Source organism: Neodiprion virginianus, chromosome 7 (genome assembly GCF_021901495.1).
Source record: "Neodiprion virginianus isolate iyNeoVirg1 chromosome 7, iyNeoVirg1.1, whole genome shotgun sequence".
NCBI lineage: Eukaryota > Metazoa > Arthropoda > Insecta > Hymenoptera > Diprionidae > Neodiprion > Neodiprion virginianus.
This window is the reverse complement of record NC_060883.1, coordinates 4,974,917-4,995,866: the sequence shown is the minus strand read 5'-3', so window position 1 is coordinate 4,995,866 and position 20,950 is coordinate 4,974,917. Positions and strand designations below refer to the sequence as shown.

The following is a 20,950-nucleotide window of genomic DNA, read 5'->3' as shown; positions in this document are numbered from 1 at the left end:
TGAATTGATTAGCAAAAAAAAAAAAAAGTTTACAGTCTCAGGTTAACAGAATTAAAGTAATTTTACATAAAAAATAATATAAATATGGCATATGATATTTTTTTGTACTTTTGTTGGAAAATATTTGAAATTATTGATTAGTGTTATTTTTGATCGCTGATATCTTTGAAACGGTTGATCCGAGGAACTTTGATCTTCAGACGTTTTTTGTAGAGCTTGAAATTTCCTAAAAATATCTTTTTTCAGATTGTTGTTACGATGAACCGTTCCGATGTTATAAAAATTCAAAAGTGAAAAAAAAAAATTTCCCGTGTCATTTAAATGGAAGATAAAGAAATGGATAGAGGCAAACCTTCCTATTGATATCAAGAGCTCGTATTGGCGCCAAAATTATTGTTTTCAGATATACTATCAATTTTTGGACACCATAAGGAAAAAAAAAATTCCGTCTTTTTTCGAAACACCCTAATACACACATTTATTATAACCGCTTTATTTTCGCTATTTTGAATACCTCCGGATATTCGAAAAATCGTCTTAGATCTGACCGGTTAGCATCCAGCAGATATTTCTTTCTTGTCTCGTATCGTCACTTGTACGTTATCATTTTTTTTCCTCGACATGAATTCCACTGTTTGCGCAGTCTTTTTGAGCGAGAATGAAACAGCGATGGTACAGGTATACCGAAATGTTGTGTCTTTATACCTACCATGTTTGTGCATTGCTGTGTACGTCGAGCGTTTCGCTAATTACTCTCCGGCAACACAATAGAAACTTGGAATTATTAATATTTTTTTTTTCACGGTATTATAAAAAACAGCTTTTTCCTTTATTTGGTCAGCTTATTTCCAACTTTATTACACGTGCACTCGATAAATAATTACTAAAATGAGAAAATCTTCAAGAGTCAGCTAATTCTCTCCTTTAAATTTCAAACAATATTTAACAATTTATCCAGCCATTTTAATTTTTTCAAGGTTTCTTTTTTCCCGTTAAATTGACCCAAGCTTGTAGTTTTTCTATTTTTCACACCGCTATCGTTACGCGTAAGCTTTGAATTGAAAAATACCGTCGAACTGCAATAAATTTTTCCAAAGATTTTATTTATACATCGAAATTTACAATTCATCTGTTTTACGCTCTGTCCATCATTTATTCGTCACATAACGAATCGGATATATATTTTAATTTTTTTTTTTCCTCTTTATGAAAAGAGGAAATTTCAACAATATTGAAAACCTGCATTTTAACACGGTACACATATTGGTAATAAAATTTCTCTGTGTATATAAAAATTGAGCGGATGAAATTTTTTATTTTTCATATTTCTCGCCTACGTGACTTTCAATCCGTGTCAAAAACCGTCCGCTCAATAAAATTCAACCCACGTGGTTGCAGCACCATTATTTTAGTCAAATGGCACCTGCGCGAAAAGCTTTGCATGGATTTTCTCTTATTTTTCAAAGCTCGCGGAAATCTTTCGGCAAACGCAAAGAGAATGAACATAAGTCGTTAAAAATCAGAGAGGATAAGAGAGTGTATTACGCACGTAAGTTGTAGTAACAAACTGTGATTTCGGAATGGTTGTAAACATTCCTTAACGCGATATGATGTGTGAAATTTCGTGTGCTATCCGTAGAATATTTAAGCGTTGTTATAATATATCGTTACACAACTTGCGTTTACTTTGTCGGTTTTACAATCTCAATTTTAATCCCCCACGCGTTGAATAATTTAAACTCACGTTATATGGCTTTGACGGACACCTAGAATAGTTTAGAAAAAATCGTGAATACGTGCCACGTATTTAAAAAAAAACTTTATCGCTACGCAGTCAAATGTAAGAATTATTAAATCCAATCTTCTCATTGGCTAAGCGTATCTGATTAACCAATCAGAAGTTTATTCTGTATGTACAAATTTATACTCGTGTAATTACTTATGAAATCTACGTTTCAAACTGTACAAAATTTAATTATTTCGCGTATACGACGGTTCGAATTTTTTTTTTTTTTCTTGTTTTTCACGCAATATTAGAAAATTTTTACGTATCATTTATTACACCCGATTTTACAACGTCGGTTTCAAAATTTTCCTTCACTTTGCAACACGTAACGCGGTTTTTACATTAATGCACATTACAAGAATAAATATTGTTTACAACACGTTGACGTAATTTTTCATTAAGATCGCGTAACCTGTATAAAACAACGCATACAGGATAAATATTTAAAGATTGCGGGTACAGTGATGTTGGTAAGTACGGTTACATATATGTATACATTCATCGCGGATTATCTGACAGAAATAGGAGTAAGAGAGCGAAGAAAAAAAGGCAGAAGCATGAGAGAAACGTGAAAAAAGAGAAAGAGAAGGAAGGGAGGGGGGAAAAAAAAGCCATCAGTTAAAAATACAAACTGTGCAGGATGAGTGTTAACGAAAAATTGCCAAAAAGCAGCGAACCTTTAATTTCGCGCAGGCGGGAGTAAGACGTCTTTTGACGTCATGCAACATATCGAACAAGAATTGATTCGAAAGACAACAGTTGGTAACGGAGAAACGATAGCTACAAAAATTTTGGCCAACCTCCAATTCCGTGCTTTCAATACCGGTAACAAACTTTCGATCTCATCAAACGGACTCGATGAATTACAAAAATAAAAAAAATAAAAACGAAAAGAAAAGCAACACCAAGAATGCGTTTTCAATTTACAATCTTGAATAAATATATATGTATAATATATATTAGGGTGAGCCAAAAGCACTAACCTCTACGAATCTAGTTTATAAACAACATCTTTCACACAGCTTACTTCATTTTAGTCCAAGCGTTTTCATTTAGTACGGATATTCCCAATAATAGAGCCCTAAAACTGCATATTTCTGCCATTCTGCGACTTTCACGGGCGGTAAGTATGCGAATTTTTGAGTCTAGAAAATCAACTCGGCAGTCTTTTTTTTTTAGAAAATTTAACGCCCTATAAGAATGTGCCTGGAAAATTTTTTTTATCTCAAACGGTTCGAAAGTTATAGCATTTTTGATGAAAACAAATTTTTTTTTTACGTGTTATTCAAATGGGAAATTTCAAATGACCGGCGACACCTCATAAAATTGAGTTAAAAATTTTTCCAAACGGCAGAATTTTTTTTATCATTAAACAGGTCCTTCTAAGACCATTGATTCGGTAGATTAGTTTTTTTGGCTCACCCTAATACATATATAAATATAAATATACCGCTGTATCGTATTCTGAAGATTGATTGAAGAAATATTTGCTCCTGTAATTTGATATACACCGAGATCGAATACATGTATAGACGTATATAAATGAATATATATATATATATATATATATTTATACGTGTGTGTGTGTGTGTGTACTGATCGACTTTCATTAAATATTCAGCCGCAGCATGCAAAGGGAGAAAATCACTTGTCAATTCCTTTCTTAAGCCTCCCTGCAAATTATTCGATTCGTACAAATTATTTGGGGCTCTAGTCTCCCTCCTCCCCCATTTCGGTTCTCAATTCTTCAATTCATTGTCATGTTCTCAATACTTATTCGTCCCCTCGTCTCGTCCTTCGATCCTGAACTCCATTATAAAATCTACGCAAGTTCCCTCAAAGATTAATCAGAACTGATCCTCAGACGCTTAGTTACGTACCTCCTGATATTTTGAGCACCATTAAACTCGATTACTTATACTAGGATTTATGGGTACCTATACTTGTGGCAATTTTTCTCAGTGCAGTCTAAAGTCGAATTAAATTTATTTCATAGTCGAATATCGACTCCGACGCGTTAAGCATAGAATGAAATACACTTCGATCAGTAAGAGTGTAGGTAAAATTTGTCACATTTTCGCAGATTTGTTGATAATATTACCTAATCAAAAAAAACTAGCCTAGCCGTACGTTTTCTTCTATCAAACGAACAAGTGACACCTCGGTGATTGTTGTGTTTGAAGAGAAATAGTTGAGGTATCAAATATAATCCCGTAAAATTCAACCTACCGATCAACAATCAAACATGTTGAAAACTGTGCACAATTAATCGCCAATCTTGCTAAAACCGCGACCAGAAACGCATTACAGACCGAAAAATCAAACGTATTTATTTATACTTGCAACAATATATTTTTAGTTCCCGACATCCGCGGCGTATAATTATAATATTACCAACTTGGCGATAATAAAAAAATTAAAAAACAAACAAAGAACATATTTACGATGCTTTGTTTCGTGTTTGGGTGTAATAAATTATTCAAATCATTACACCACGCTCGAAGTTCCGATGCGGTAAAATAGATTCGCGTCAAAGTATGCAGGAAAAAATTCAACTCGATACAAAACATGTACGTGTAATATAATTGGGCCGACATCCGGTAGTGAAAAAATTGGTTTCAAACCGGCATGCACGCACATCGGGCATGGGTGCGAGGAAATGTTTGGCGTTTAAGATTCCCCGACGATTTGCATAGAAGAAGAAGGAAGGCGGAATTGTTGAGTACTGATTGTCATTAATATTAAAAACACGCGCGGTAAAGACACTGATGAATTGATGTGCAATTAATAGTGACGTGAGTCGTCATTCGATCGTTGCGTACAACTTATACAATACAATATATACACAATATTATGATATCGGTTTGCATCGCCATTCGGTAGCTTCGCTAACAGTCGTCTGAGACAAATTTGACGCATGCAAATATATCGGCGAGGTTTTCTTAATGGCTGCACATAGTTTCCACTTAAGACTTACGATCAAAATAAAACGATTAAAACGAGTGTATATATAGAAATTAAATGAGCTTTCCTTTAGTTCGACCGGCCGTGCTTATTGTTGGTATAATTAACATCATTGTCATAAGCGCTTTGTTCGCATTTTACGTCGTTGAACAATTGATATTTTTATTTTATTTATTTATTTATCCATTTTTTTTTCTTCATCCTCTTTTTTTCCTTCTGCACAACACTTGACTGAATATTATGATAACTTGCTGTGTTGACACAATCAGTTGTACACGGCATGCACGTCTCTGGTGTAAATAACAATTTATATCCATCTAATTGTCACGTGAAGGAGTGCGATCAGAACTTCTTGGTACGTGGAACGCGCTGGGATGTTTAAAAGAAAAAAGAAAAAAAAAAAAAAGAGTGCAAATTCGAAACACATTTTCTTTTTCTTCTCTTTTAGTTTCAGATATATTCGGTAGGAACAAATCATTACGCTCGCATCGCCTAAACTCTAACAAATTTCAAACAACAGGGTATTCTCAATGTTGCAAATAACAAAATGAAGAGCTTGTGGTTCTGAAAAAGGCGGCCTGTGCGATATATCGAGAAAGTATCCGTTTCGATGATTCCTTTAACCCTTTAAAATGTGCAGGGATTAAGGATGAACGGCTGAATCAAAAGTTGAGAAAAGAGAAAATATCGTTAGCGATAACGTTGTTGGAAATATTTTCAACAGGAGTTTCTTTCTCTTTTCCCTAAATTTTAACTTACAATAAACTGCGAGACTCATTCGTCTCCGTTTATGTTATGGGAACGAAAATTACTGTGATTATAGTTGTTACCACGGTGAAAATTTCTGCTACTACAACGAATTTTTACAGAAATTTTAAAAATTTTGTATTATTTCGTACAAAATTGCAAATATGCATAGACTTTCGTAAAGAATTGTAAATTTTCTGAGAAACTATGTGTGTTTACAATTTTGTTTTTTACGAAACGTCCCAATTTCCCTAAAAAATTCGTAAAAAATCGTAATAATCGTTTTCACCAGAGTCGGCATGACGGACAAAAAATCCTGAAACAGCTACGTCGAAATCTTCTGAAAACCTTGATCAGCAACGTGCGAAAATATTACGCGTTTATCAATCAGGATCGCCTAATTGTTTTCATCGGTTCGAAACATGCCCATTCGATTCCCGAACGGCATCAACATTCAATCGATAGTTCGTGTTGTTCGCTTACGACATTGGGGTTCACCGGTAGCATTGATTAAACAAGTATGTGGTTACTCAATAGCGATCGTGAACTTGGTAGACAATGATTCAAAACACTATTAGCAATATAAAAATCGTTAAATATTTACCTGACCGCAGTCGTTGTTGCCGACGATGCAGCCGTGGCACCAGAATCACCAGAGGGAACTAGCTCACTGCACATCGCGGTTAACACTCGTCGACTGATGATGGCGGCTACAAAACAATCGCCGACTAGACTCCGTGACTCCGAATTGGTCGGTGGTAAGTTTACAAGCCGTGCACGCCGTGGTTCGGTCGATGAAACTGGCTCCGCCATTACCGATGAAGTCTGGATTCCCAACCGGCTTACACGATTCTGAAAATATGTTAAATGAATAATTACAGGTTTACAGTTATTGTACCAGGCAAAATCAACGGCGTGTTTATCGTTTCAACTTTCTTATTACGAAACATAGCTTACTTTTCCTAGAATAAATACGGCATGGAAAGTTATGGCTAAAGTACCGCTCGTACTCCACCCCATCGTGTTTATACCTCTATGTGGTACCGTTATGCCGTACTACGTGATATTACACGTCAGCAAATTGTTGAACCTGTTGACCGAACCGAGCACAAATATTTCAGGCATTTGAGGCATTCGACGATGGTTAATTGAGGTTAGATTCGTATGTATAGACGTGATCGCTGCGTAGTGAGTGACCGTATCCAGTCAATTGCGAGCCAAGAATAAGTACGAGATATACTTGATTTGCCTGAGTGATTGTTTACCCGAATAAAATGGAAAATCTTTTGGAAGAATTAGCTGTAAAACTATTCGAATCCGAAGCTGTGAAGTTTGGCACCTTCATTATGAAAACCGGTCTACAGACACCCGTCTACTTTGACCTAAGAGCCGTTATTTCACGTCCACAATTGATGGTAAGAAACTTAATTAAGCTGCTTGTTTGCCGATGCTCAATTTTTATTCCAAGGTGATGCTCAATTTTTATTCCAAGAGATGCTCAATTTTTATTCAAGGTGATGCTCAATTTTTATTCCAAGAGATGCTTAATTTTTATTCAAGGAGAAACATGACGAATCTAAGCATTGACTAGGGATTACTAAAGACAACCCTGCCCATAATGATAAATTTTAAGATAACAAATAATACCTTAAGGGTGTGTAAAAGTCCTACCCTTACAGACCGAGCCATTGTTGTATTGTCCGCGTTAGACAATATTATTCACGAATAAAGGACTTTCCTATGTTAATTGTTCATGCAATATTTACATCGGTCAAATACTGCTCTGGCGTATCATTTTGCTCCGTATCACTTCTACAAACCAACCGGAAAAATCCCTCGACAAAAAATACTATCACCAAAAAATCTATGCATATAATCTTTAAGGTACAGAAAATAATTTCACATGTAAAGCAGGGTTTTATACTTGCAGAAATCTATTTCGAGTTTGCTATGGACACTCGTAGAGAAAGACAAACCTATTTCACAGGTATGCGGCGTGCCTTATACGGCCTTGCCAATTGCCACATTGATATCTGTAGAAGAAAATATACCAATGCTCATAAGGAGAAAAGAGAGTAAACCTTATGGAACAAAAAAGTTAATCGAGGGCCAATTCAAATTAGAAGAGAATTGTATGATAATCGAAGACGTTGTGACATCTGGAAGCAGTATACTGGAGACTGCAAAAGATCTAATCAACGAAGGATTGACGGTCGAAGAAGCTATTGTTATTTTAGACCGACAACAGGGTGGTCGTGAGAATCTGAAAGCAAAGGGCATCGAAATGAAGAGTTTATACACTCTCACGAGTTTAATGCAGCATCTATTAAATGCAGGCAAAGTGACTTCCGACACCTTTGAAGAGGTCAAGACTTACGTGGAACAAAATCAAGTCGAATTAAATAGCAAAGAATAAATAGAAGTAATTGAGAAATTCGAACTGATTCAAATCTAACAATAAATATATAAATTTAAATCGTCATGTTATACAGTCAGAACTTACACGGCATAATATATTTTGAAATAATGAATCACAGTATGTGTATAAAGATATAATTTCAACAATATTTTTTCTTATACATTACAAACAATGTAACACAGTTGTCTACTCACTAAGTTTGTGACTATGGTAGATAGTATCTGATTATAAATCTGTACAAACTCAGCAAAGTTAATTCACTGATGCAACAGCATGCGGTTTGAGGGTGAATTTATGCTGGTATCGTTAAAATCAACTTCGCCAAATGTATATGAACGACGGATCAGAGTGACGCTCCTTTCATAATCATTCCTTTCTTGTTTATATATTGATATATTAGACATGATTTACAAAAATATCTGGCCTGGTTCTTATTTAGCAACACCTGTACAATCCTGTATCGTTTGAACATCTAAATCTTAAGATGTAAAAATACCTTTTGACAAAAAAATCACAACAAAGTTGAATCAAGGAACTTCTAAATTAACTGAAGTTTAGGCACCGTAAATACGTATAAAGTGCTACTTAATATAATAGTAATTAAGAATTCCGTTGGACTAATTTAATTAGTTCGTAAATTCGCGTCGCGATCAATTACTAAAGAAGCATGTTCCATTATTAATCACAATTCAACTTGCACCAGTTTCATTATTTTACACAAATTTATCTCGCACCGAATTCTGAATATAAGGATATAAACGGATACACGAATTTCATTTTACATTGAATTATTATGCGCAGATATCCGAACAAAACTTGAATGTGTTAAATAAATTCACGTAAAATAACATCGTACGCAATAAGTTTGTCAACGCAATTAGTTAAATTGGAAAGTATCAATAGGATACGCCCGTTATGATTAACCGCATCTGCGTTTACAGATAAGAGGAAAATTAATCTATAATACTTGGAAAATTCACACAGCTGTCAGTGAAACAATTATCAGTTATTGTTCGTAATCAGCTTGCGAAAGTACCTCATGCGAAGTTCGATTATTCTATACGGAATAAGTATTGCTGTTTCTTGTGTAATAAGAGGTAATAATAATTATTCAATGAAATCTTTGGATATCGGTTAGTATTTGTTGTCGCAATCTGGAATAGAGGGTGAAAAAATGATGCATGCTTAACATGCATTTGTATTAATGACACTGAAACTTGCAGGTAATACAGGTAAAAAGGTTCCAGGGGATGACCAAACGATAAAACTTGTCAGGATTATTCAGGGAACTCTTTCGAATATATTTCTTAATAATTTATCATTTGTTCACTCTCTGAAAGCCTTCCAGACGTATTACCCGCTAGTTCCAGCGTAATTTTGCATTACTAATTGTGTATGGCCGCGTTACGTAATAACTATTTTCATTTTGTAATTACTCGTATAAACTCGTGGGGCTGAAAAGGAAGTACGTAACTAAAAAATAAAAATCACCTAAGCCTTGAAATAACGCTTCATGTAAGTATTCAAAAATATAAATCACAATCTACACTTAAATTATTGATTTTTCATAAAACTGTTAGTGGAATGTAACAAATATTCGCACGTGTCGTTGCGTTATTTTAGGATTTTCATTTCGTTTTAATTCAGTATACTATATCGGCACTAGGATGAGGGCATTCACCGGATCCTGTGGAATTTACCGTCGGTTTCAGAATCTCATGAAAAGAGAAGCAAATTTTTATGGTGGCAGCGACAATGCGAATTTAAAATAAATTCCACAGAATCTGAGCAGCATCATTGTGCATATAGAACACAGTGTTTCAATCCCGTGTCTCAGCCTTGGATACGCAGAACCGTTTTGCATAATATACGTATAATACAGCCACTTGTATATTATAAACTTGTAATGAATTTAGGGATAAATCGAAAAATTGGCTGTACGAAACTAACTACAATTAATCGAAAAATATTTCCGATTGAAAATCTGCTGCGTTTAAAAATAAGTGGCACTGCATCAGATAAATCTCGGACAACCATACGACTATTTCAATAACCTTTATGCAAAAGCTGCAATATGATGAAATAAAAAGTACTTGATCCCGCTTTCAAGTGCAACAAAAATATTAAATATAAATTCAACTAGCGTTAGATACATCTATATCAATTGTTTCCTCTTTCAATAATGCACGCTTGTCCTCCTTAACAGTATTCTGCTTTTTACCTCCACCCTTGCGCTTTCCCCGATTTATTACTCCATTCTCTTCGTCCATCATTCTTATGATTTGGGTCTGATCGGAACTTTCTATAGGCGCGACAGAAATATCTCTGACAGCACGAAACTTACCACAATTATTCAAGTGCTCGTTCTCAAGACGGAAGAAGTTCCAGATAAATCTTCTACATGGTCGATAAAACGAAATGATCAAACACAACGCACATTATTTTAACTATCTTTCGAAAGTCTGATTCTTGCATCGAGTTAAAGTGGCGAAATTTTATGAACCATAAAAAGTTACCTGAATACTTCCAAAGTAGCGACGATAGAAGTCATCAGCTCGGACTGGACATATCCGTACTGCGTCACTATGTAGGTTGCGACCCATACAAATCTCAATAAAAAGTCTTCTATGATCGCAAAATAATAGAATCCCTGAAATAAGAGATTCCCATATTGAACTTTTCCTGCATACGAAGCGAAATTTAAGATTGAAATGTCTGTATACACTTCGAGATACAAATGTATCGAGTATTCTTGCATGGAAAGAAACTTTTTGGGACGGTAACGACAATAGAATTAAAAAATATTCGTTCCGATGATTATTAGCATGAAAATTGACTCACTGTAGAATATACAATTTCCTCTCGTAAGAATCGATTTTCACCAGCATTACTATCCAGGAGTCCCCAATCCATCTTGATATCCCATGTGTACGAATAAATGGAGTTTATTAGGCTACTCACCACCCACAGCCAAAGCCAAGGACTATCCCAGTGATTTGTATATCCGCCTGAACAAAGAAATGAAATTGACTGCGTTGATGAGGTGAAAAGAACAACGTTTCATGAAAGAACACACGAAGATCGAAGGTATAATTTTACCTGCATGAAACGTTCGCAGCGTGTTTGTTATAACGACGAGAAATGTTGTAGCATATTTGCCGGCATTGACCAAGTGCGGGAAAGCTTCCTTTGAATCTCGGTATCGGCGAATGCATTGTGCAAAACGGAACCAAGCAGGAAGACAGTTGAGTATTGGTCTGACGATGTAAGACCCAGACAAACACTGCTGCGTATCACCGGCTTCGAACCAATCACCGTTTGTGATGTAGAAGCATATCAAAAAATGAAAATCCAAAAACACAGTCGACAGGCTGTTCAATTGATCACCCAGCCAGAAATCGGCAAAGTTGACGACCATTAATGGAGCGGAGATGCAACGAAACTGCAATAAACAAAAAGTGGTTGAACTCTAGAGCGTGATTCGTGCAGAGAAACATGATTTCAATCGCTGATTCGGAAACACCATTTCTATACCGTGCGATAAAAGCCTCACCATTATTTTAAGCAACCAAAATCGTGCCTCGTGTCGAAACATTTTGAAAGGATTCAACAGAAAGGCTACGATGATGACGACGAGTGCGAGGGGATTTGCGTAAGGCGGAACGCTCAAGCTTGAGCTGTATAAAAAACTGAGTAAACTCAGTGTCCAAACGACGCCGAGTACAGCTGCTAACTCCATCAGGTGTTGCTCTGACAAATGATTCCTCGGATCGAGCTCAAATATCAACACGTGATTAACACCGGACGAACGCCAGCCATAGACATTGATTCCCATCAGAAATAGGAATTGAATAACGAGCAGGGGTCCTCGATACAAGGGAAATGCAACCTTGAGACGTGCGCCGCCATCATGAAATATTGCTAAAATTCAATTAATAATCTGTATCAGAAGCGAACGGATGGTATCGCATGTTATGATTTAAAGGTATAAAGAACTGCTCAAATATACTCGAGTAATGATATAGTAAACTGTTCGGGGAAAACTCTTACCTGACAGCACAACTGCGACGAACAAAACAACGAAACTCCCGGAGAACAGTCCAACTTTGAAAGTCGTCCAAGGACTCTGATGTTCACCAAGGGGAGGCACGCGGAGTCGTTTCATAGCCCTTTGTCTGTCACCACCTTCGAGGCCAGAAGTAACCGTCGCCTCTGTCTCTTGAATAAGCCTGTCGATGTCCTTTGACGTGTGAAAGTGTGCAGTTTCCACGAATTCGGTACGCCATTTGGAGCCGGTATCGACGGACAACAGCTAATATATGCAAATTTGAGTAATAAAAAGCTGTTCGACGTTGATAAAGGTAATTTTTAATTTGTGATTTGCGTTGTAAAATCCAATTGAAAATGTATCGATTAACGAATGAATGAATGATTGAAAAGATTTGATCGAAGATCAAACGCTTGTTAACATGTATAATTTTCCATTCAAGAATTGGCAATTTTCAATGTCTGTTTATCAGAATGATCCACATTAAAGTACCTTATCATGTTTTTTAAGTATCTTTCGAAAACCGGTATGGTTTAGATTTTGGTAGTTTTGAAGAAGGATAAGAGAGAGATAAAATTCTGAAAAAGCTAGTTTTAGCTCCCTGAGCTTGCGAGCAGGCAGATGAGCTTTTGTTGTATTTCTAACGCGGTTCTTTCCTCCGCCGTGATGCGTTTCGGATGCAATTTTTAGTTCGCTTTGCAATGCTGCATATTTTCTTGTTGCCTCCGCCAGCTTCTCTACACAAAATTTGAATGTCGATTAATTTTTTTAAAAATTTTTTACAGATCAATCGAAAATTACTTGATAAATATCGATTAGTTTTTCATTTCACTGAAAATTTGATCGTCGATTTAATCTCACCAGAGTAAAAAGTGTTGATTTTCTTCAATTCACGATCGCAGAAGGTGAAAAAGACTTCGTCGAAAGAGGCAAAATGGCGTGATATGGTTTCCTGCTCGACGATCTCAACGGACGGAGCCTCTTCTACCGCCGTATACAACATGGCTTTCATTTCCTACAAAATATTTGTAGCAAAACATCAATAATATGTGACGTTACGAATAAATATAGTAAAAATCATCGAATTTTCATGAATTTTACCTCATAACTAATGTATTGTTTACGCCATTCAGGCGTAATGTGCGCGGAAAGATGCTCCGCGAACTTCATATTTGATTTAGAATAATTTCAAACTCTAGTCAGCCATACACTGAAACAAAACAAACATAAACAAATTAAAATCTGTAGACTTCCGATTACTGTATTTTATAAATGCTATGATTAAGGCAGTACAGATTTACTAATGGTGGAAAAAAAAAAAAAAAAAAACCATTTCGCAATAATAAACGTAGCGGAAGATTTAATACAGAAGCGTGTCAACAGGCGCTTCCTTAGCTATAACGATAACGATGAAGTATACTTACGGAATTCAATGTAGTTGTCAACATTTATCAGGATTATCTATCTCAGTGCATACAACAAAGTGAACACAAGATAGCGGCGAATCAAACCAACAATTAAATTTAAACTGCGAGAGATTAAAACAAGCGTGCATAATTGAATACATAAAAAAAAAAAAAAAAGATAAGGAATTTTGCGCACAGATCTAAACCTGATCAAGATTTACTCGTAAAATGGTACTTAGATTTATACATAAAATAAAAAATGCTCGCAATATGTTAGTTACGATGTTATTTTGTCTACCTGGAATTACGAAGAGGCGACAATATTCATATTCTACAAATACTTGTTACATTATTCACGTCATAATTACAGAGTAGGGTTATTATTATTTTCCAAAGAATATTCAATTCTCAATTGCGGGACTGGAAAGTAACGGGGACTAAATTAACTCGAACCTTTGTTCGCGGATGTTGAACGAGGATGAAGTTAGTAACGTTACTGCAACGATACATGTTCAGGATAAATCGTTACTTCGCACTTTTAGGAATTTCTGAAATTTACTAAACAACATGATAAACAAAACATAGCTTTATTTGAAAAAGTTCTAAAGTTGCGGAATAATGATTTTTTCTCTGATGTTTTGTTATGTTAATGTGGCTAATTTCACGAGGTTAAGATTGATTAAGTAATTCTGTTTCTACCATCTTTATTGTATGGCAAAATATAAAATGAATTTCATCGTGAAATATGAAGGGTGAAACGTGGAACGATATTTTAAAGTGAAATTTCACAGCGATTTCTTGCTTTATTATGAAAATTAGTTATAATCAAACATTAAATCGCTCCGGTATTTAGTTTGTTAAAAGCGTATATAAATAAAGACTGCGGGTCTCTCTTATCATCTTGGTAAACTAAGTTATTAAACAATTAATATTCATTTCATCAAATTTTGGGACAATTTGTTCAGTCCATCTTTTATTTCTTCGATTTCCGCACATATCAGAACATGTGTGAAGTTAATTTTTACATTTATTCATAAAAAAAAAATGTGTGCAATGATTGATATTTCATTTGAGTTGGCAAAGAACAAAGGTTTCTATAATTATAACAATGCCTTTGTTCCTGTATTTATCAATAACTGTATAGTTTTATCTGCCTACAAAACAACTCAAAGCTGAAAGAATTTGGTGGAGTTCACAAGTCCAAAATAAAAGCCAAGTTTGACTGTAAAATATTTGAGTATTGATTTATTTTTTTAAATATATGTATAAAAACTCCATTATTTTCAAATAAAATTGGCTCTAGGTGGTCGGTGAATAAAAACAGGATCGCTCGATAAAAAAAAGGAAGGTAAATAATGCCGAAGCAATTAATCGCAGTCGCATGAAATGCAGAAGACGATTTAAAATATGTTTTCATAAGGCTGAAGTTAGTAACCTTAATGTAGCGACATACCAGGATAAAAAATCGTCAGTGAGATATTTGAGAATGACTTTCAAGGAGTTGGCTTCTCAGAATAATAATATATTTTGTTTACAATGGTTTATTTACTTCGGAAAATCATTTTTCCTGAACATACGCCGTTTTACAGTAACGGTGCGTTGATGACTTCATCCTTATGTATTTTCAGTGATGGAGCATGCCAGCAAAATGGTAAAAGAAATTGTCGAAGTAAGTTTTTTCATCAAGCCAAAGATTAGCGAAACAAAGGAATATGATAGCAAATGAAATTATGTGAAATCTTAAACCTATTTTTATAACTAAATTTAACGTACTTACAACAACTCGTCGAGGAGAGTTGCGAAGTTGGGCAAGTAACATGAATTAATAAACGCTGCAACAATCCCTAGTTTATTTTATAGAGCACTAAAACGTTATCAACGGATTTATCAACGACCGTGGCTAAGCGTTATGGAAAATTAAATATTTACCCTGATTCGGTTGCCACGTTAAACAGACTCCGGCTGAATTAATAGATCATAAATAGTTCGTTTCGAACAATTTAAAACGTTAAGAATCGAGTGCAATTAATTCATAGTAACATCTCTCGTTAAATAAATATTCGTATAGATTGACAAAGGCGATATTATACATGTATATATCGTATTACACGTACCACATCATCGTTGTGCAAATTTCGATTATCACTGACACATTACACACTCTACGTAAACACTGTAAACATCGGTACTCTACAATATCATTATTACAGTTACTTTCTACTATCGTTTCGTTTCATAGCCGCGACAATTCCCGATGCACCGATGTCAAAGAACATATATATATTATTTTTTTCTTCTTTTTTTCGTACAGTGAAAGGTTCACTCAACCACGGTGCGACAGACTTCACTCAAAAACACGTGACTGCGCGGAATCTTGAACAGAGCTTAAGATTTGAATGTCTCTTCCAACGGATCACAATTTGATATATTATTGCATTTGTTTAATCTTATCTGTACCCTAGTTTGACCATTTATTAGATATGAACGGTTATCAATTGTTTCGAAGAAATATGTTAAAATATTAACCTATGAAAGTGAGAGAAGCGGTTACCTAACGCCATCGCGATTGGTTATTATAACTGTCTACTCTGCGAAAACAATGCAATCCTACAGATATGTGCCAATATATGATATATGTAGAAGAGTAAACATGCTGTACGTCATTTTCGTACGTTATTTTCGGCTGCTAGATTCGTTACACCTTTTTGACCTTGCTTATTGCCACGCTATTCCATGCATACGTGGACTAGCAAGACTGTCTACGCAACGCGAATTTATTACACTATTTTTTTACTCAACGTCAAAGTAACAGAGATTTCAATGGAGATGTTTAGAAGCGGAGTTCACGCTGTTAGTATTATTTCTAAGTCTATGGAGCCACGCATCGCCAAAGTGTCTACGTTCACTGAACAACTTTAAATACGGATCTTGGAGTAAAAAATTTTTTATCCAATGAGGAGATGGTCGCAGTGGCGCTATTTTCGACTGAACCAATCTACCAGCTTTCAGCGTTCAGCCGTTAAACGGTGAAAATTTTTCATTATAAGCCTTCAACAAGGTATCTGGCCATTCGCGACGGAATCGCGTTGATTTTTTGCGATAAACGTGAGCAGAAAATAGCCGGCGAAAGTGATCAAGGTCAATTAATTTTCGTATTTGTGGTTAAAAAGACGTGAACTTAACTATATGGTGGAATATTCGCGAAGCGTGAATATAGCCAGGGGAGAGCACGGTCCGAAAGGCGAGTTATCCCCCTTGTCAAAAATTAGTAGGTTCCAATTTTTTAATCTTCTGTGATTTTGCTTGAATTTAAAAAGTATTTGTATGCCTCGCTATATTGTAGCCGAACTTAGAATCTAACATGATTAAATTATTTTCACTAAAACAAGCGAAAAAAGATGGCGAATCACCAAGGACAGGAACTCAGAAAAAGGCCTCAGCAGCGCAGTTAAGGATCACGAAAGGTTGCGATTTCTCATTTTTTTTATCACATAACGGGATACGATTGTGAAAGAAATATTTAAAATAATCTTTCCCTTATTTTTATTTCAGATATAAACGAACTCAACCTGCCAAAAACATGCGGTACAGAATTTCCAGATCCAGATGACCTGTTGACTTTTAAACTAATAATCTGCCCTGACGAAGTACGTATTTTACCACTCAGAAATTCTCAGTTGTTTTCATCATCCTGTCGCTACTTGTCGCGTACCAAAATTTTAGTTAGTCAAGTTTCTACTGCAGCAACTTAGTAGCGATTCTTTAAGCTGTGCTAACTTCAGCACAGATCGCTCATGCCTGTGTCTCCTTCTGTTCTCTGTTCGTCGCTCGATTGACAAATGAGCCAAAGTATTCACCTCGCATTATAATTATTCTTAGGGTTTCTACAAAGGCGGAAGATTTGTGTTCAGTTTTAAGGTCGGTCCAAACTATCCACACGAACCACCTAAAGTAAAATGCGAAACGCAGGTTTATCATCCCAACATTGACCTGGAAGGCAATGTCTGCCTGAATATTCTTAGAGAAGATTGGAAACCTGTATTGACAATAAACTCGATTGTCTACGGGCTTCAGTATCTCTTTCTGGTAAGTATTGAACACTCTGAATTTGCGTCTCTGAACTGAATGTGCTTACTTTTATGTATTTCCAACACTTATATCTTGACAATATATTGGGCAAATATTTTAGGCTGAAAAGTATCGAACCAAAGAAATTGGATAAGTTAAAATAGTTTCAACCTTGCAACTGAAGTCGATCAAAGTATGTTTTGTTCACACAAAATCTCTCGGATAAAAACTGTTATTAACAGATTTAGTAAAGTCAGATTATTGCACATCTTATGGTACATTTGTTACATATATTATACATGTAAATAAGTTTCCCACAAATCATCTGCCCAAGATTTTTCCTTCAACTTCTCAGTCGACAAGGTTTCAACTCAATTTCAATCGAATCAACTTCGGTTGCACCTTTTGAATCATTATTATATTTTTATTGTCCATTGGAGCTTTTTTTTTTTTTTTAATTAGATTGTACTAATGAATAAATCTTACAATTTTATTCTTATGCCTCTCGTTTGTTTATTTTTTCTTCATTTTCTCTTTACCTAGGAACCGAATCCTGAAGATCCTTTAAACAAAGATGCGGCAGAGGTGTTACAAAATAATCGAAGAGTATTCGAACAGAATGTGGTGAAAGCAATGCGAGGTGGATACGTAGGGTCATTTTATTTTGAACGGTGTCTCAAGTGATACACCGCCTCCTCACCAATGCTGTATACAATCCTGCAAAGACTCAGACTTAGAGGACAAATACCAAGAGATTGGAGAAATGGAGGAGAACACAGTGTTCTAACGGTTACCTGTGTGTCTGCTTTATACATATTTACGTTCTTCACGTCTTGCCAGGCCTCCAAACATTTAATCCATCAAGTATTTTATGCTTTTGGCTAATAAACTTACTTAAATCTTCACAATGTATAGTTCACTAAATAGAAGAAACCAAAAATTTCCTTGACAGGCAGTTTGCGTCGATTAAATAACAGCAACTGCACAAGCTTTAAAAAGTGGGTAGATGCAATAAGGTGGAAGCTGCTGATCTTAGGTTTCGAATTTCTCAATAGCGATCAGAAGGACACCTTGAAAGCAGTGCTGGCTATTTTAGTAGCTGGAATATAAGTTTATAAGTGGTGCGAAACAACCGGTCGATGGTCGCGATGTAACAAAGACTTTGAGTTTTCAAAGAGCAGGGACTGTAAAAGTTGAGTAGAATATTTACATAGAAAAAAGGGCGAATGTACGATTTCATTAATTTTCAAAGTGGATGTTCGAAAGGTGGACCTGTCCATCTTCTACATTGTCGATGAAATAAAATGATTAAAAACATCGCACGCTATTTTAACTATCTTTCGAAAGTGTGATTTGTACATCGAGCTAAAGTAGCGCAATTTTATGAACCATAAAAATTTACCTGAATACTTCCAAAGGAGGGACGATAGAAGTAATCAGCTCAGACCGGACATATCTTTATTGCGTCAGTATGTAGGTTGCGACCCATACAAATCTCAATAAAAAGTCTTCTATGATTGCTAGATAATAGAACCCCCGAGTTTATATGGGATGCAAAACAACTGGTCGATGGTAGCGATGTAACAAAGACTTGGAGTTTTCAAAGAGCAAGGAGTGAAAAAGTTGAGTAAAATATTTACTAGAAAAAAAGAGGAATGTACTTTTTTATCAATTTTCAAAGTGAGATGTTCCAAAGGTGGACCTGTTTGTTTATTTCGGAACCCTTTGCTCTCAAATGACAAAATTGGTAGGGCATGATTTATTTTGCGCTTGTGCATATAAACGCACTTTGTACGTTGACGTTGAAAAGTTGGGTGGAACTTGTTTCATGATAACACAACGTGTTGTTGGTGATAGGATTGATTAATTATTATGTCTTGTAAAAAGTAATAAAATCCTATCCACGAACAATGTATAATAAGACGACGACCATTTTACGTTCTGTTCTGTACTGAATCCGATAAATTGACACAATTACAACACATGATTCTACAATATTAATTCGTCAGAAAAAATGCTGAACTTTTTTACTAGCCACTCAATATTAGGTCATTGATGGAGTTTCTAAGGAGGTAATTGCATGAGTGATACAATCGCGTAACGCTCTTCTTTTTCTAAATATCTGCAGAACTGACTAACTGTGATGGGTAAAGCATTGGTAGACTTAAGTATCTAATCGCTGCATATTTGAACATAATATGTCGCTGAACGAGGATTAATTAGGGTGGAATTTACGTTTTTCCACATCTATGTACTCCTTGTAACACTATTCACACCTTTAAAATCTTATAACGATGAATTTATAGCACAGCTTAATTTTATGCGGTAAGTTGGGCATGTGCGCAAAAGCTGCCGATTATTTTCAATAATCTAGAACAATCCGCAAATCACATGTAAGAGTGAAAATATCTTTGCCAAAGGCAGAATTTGAACCAAGTAATAGCATTGCCTCTTTTTTTTTTAAATACAGTGTACGTAATCCTTTGCGTGTCAGCGAAAGCGCTTGTTTGATTATATGGACAGGCATTTTCGGTGAATGGATTGTTTGTATTTTTTTTTTTTTTTTCTATTTAATAAAGTTTAGAGAGGACTATTGACGTACCATAAGTGCGCCTTGATACGAAACGTATTATAACACACAACGTTAACAATGTAACTATTGTATTAATAATAAATCCGATTAAATTATGTTTGGAAGTAATTATCTGATTTGTTTCAATACCTTTTTCAAACTTGACATAGCGCAATTCGTCTTACACAGTTCTATGATTCTCCGTTCGTACACACAGAAATTGTTTGTTTCATACGTCGTTAAATGGTGGAAGAGAATTTTTGAGTTGAGATATAAAATTAATACCTTTGAAAACTAATCTGTCTTTATTAATGCTGACAAATTTCTGTAAAATCGATTCTTCAAATCACTTACATTGTTCGAATTAATCAAGAAGTAAGGCAATTTTTTCTAATCGTAATACCGACTTGCGCTTGTCTAGAAATTTCATGAAGATTTAACTATTAGGACACGGTGTGAAAAGAAAATTCTGCCAAGTGCGGAGCCACTTTCAAAAAAGTGAATGTACGTTGTGGTCTCGTGTGGTTTGTGGTTAAAGGCAAGTAAAAAATAGTCTGAAACATATGATATAGAAGTAACGTAGCTGGAATTTCAAACAAGCGGAATACAAAGGATGACGAAAAAATTAAGAGGGGTTTACTATGCTTAATGAACTTTATTGCGTGTGACCCATTTTGAAGACTGCCAGTTACGTTCTTTTATTTTCCACCTTTACGCACAGATTGGGTTTCCGTTCTTATTTCCTAAATTTATTCAATTTCGACTCGAGGAAATAAAAATATTACATTTGACTGTGTGCAGAGCTCCGAATGAAAGATTATACCCTATAATCTGAGATATTACATACAATTATGTTTTTCCTTTTCACTTTGTTTCTAATATAAATTCAAATATTTTTATCTACGACAGCGAGGTCTTATTTTTTATTCATTTATTTATT

General features: G+C 35.3%; 4 protein-coding genes and 1 long non-coding RNA gene across 7 annotated transcripts in view; 3 read left to right on the top strand and 2 right to left on the bottom strand.

Moving 5' to 3' along the window:
- LOC124309414 (5-hydroxytryptamine receptor 1-like) overlaps positions 1–6,235 on the bottom strand; it is a 100,570-nt gene extending 94,335 nt beyond the window's left edge. For both annotated transcript variants that reach the window (XM_046773068.1, XM_046773070.1), the window contains exon 1: positions 6,102–6,235. The gene's annotated coding sequence lies outside the window, so the exon portion shown is untranslated. The remainder of the gene's footprint in view (positions 1–6,101) is intronic.
- A 169-nt stretch (positions 6,236–6,404) lies between these two features.
- LOC124309415 (uridine 5'-monophosphate synthase-like) lies at positions 6,405–8,334 on the top strand. Its single transcript, XM_046773071.1, has 2 exons — positions 6,405–6,912; positions 7,428–8,334. The coding sequence occupies exons 1-2, from the start codon at positions 6,772–6,774 to the stop codon at positions 7,911–7,913; spliced, it is 627 nt and encodes a 208-aa protein (XP_046629027.1). The 5' UTR covers positions 6,405–6,771; the 3' UTR covers positions 7,914–8,334.
- LOC124309413 (xenotropic and polytropic retrovirus receptor 1 homolog) lies at positions 8,029–13,174 on the bottom strand. Its single transcript, XM_046773067.1, has 9 exons — positions 13,066–13,174; positions 12,826–12,979; positions 12,457–12,701; positions 11,967–12,228; positions 11,470–11,837; positions 11,016–11,358; positions 10,758–10,924; positions 10,433–10,566; positions 8,029–10,313 (listed from the first exon to the last, which is right to left on the bottom strand). The coding sequence occupies exons 1-9, from the start codon at positions 13,132–13,134 to the stop codon at positions 10,052–10,054; spliced, it is 2,004 nt and encodes a 667-aa protein (XP_046629023.1). The 5' UTR covers positions 13,135–13,174; the 3' UTR covers positions 8,029–10,051.
- Positions 12,174–13,523, top strand: LOC124309417 (uncharacterized). The gene is made up of 2 exons (XR_006909241.1): positions 12,174–12,277; positions 12,750–13,523. It is a non-coding gene; the product is annotated as an uncharacterized LOC124309417 (long non-coding RNA).
- Positions 13,524–16,507: 2,984 nt separating this feature from the next.
- LOC124309416 (NEDD8-conjugating enzyme Ubc12) lies at positions 16,508–20,139 on the top strand. 2 transcript variants are annotated; one of them, XM_046773072.1, is made up of 5 exons: positions 16,508–16,638; positions 16,760–16,834; positions 16,923–17,017; positions 17,250–17,456; positions 17,982–20,139. In XM_046773072.1, the coding sequence occupies exons 1-5, from the start codon at positions 16,557–16,559 to the stop codon at positions 18,120–18,122; spliced, it is 600 nt and encodes a 199-aa protein (XP_046629028.1). In that variant the 5' UTR covers positions 16,508–16,556; the 3' UTR covers positions 18,123–20,139. The 2 variants fall into 2 exon arrangements, with proteins under 2 accessions (XP_046629028.1, XP_046629029.1); XM_046773073.1 differs by having other exon boundaries at positions 16,579–16,834.
- Positions 20,140–20,950: the final 811 nt, after the last annotated feature.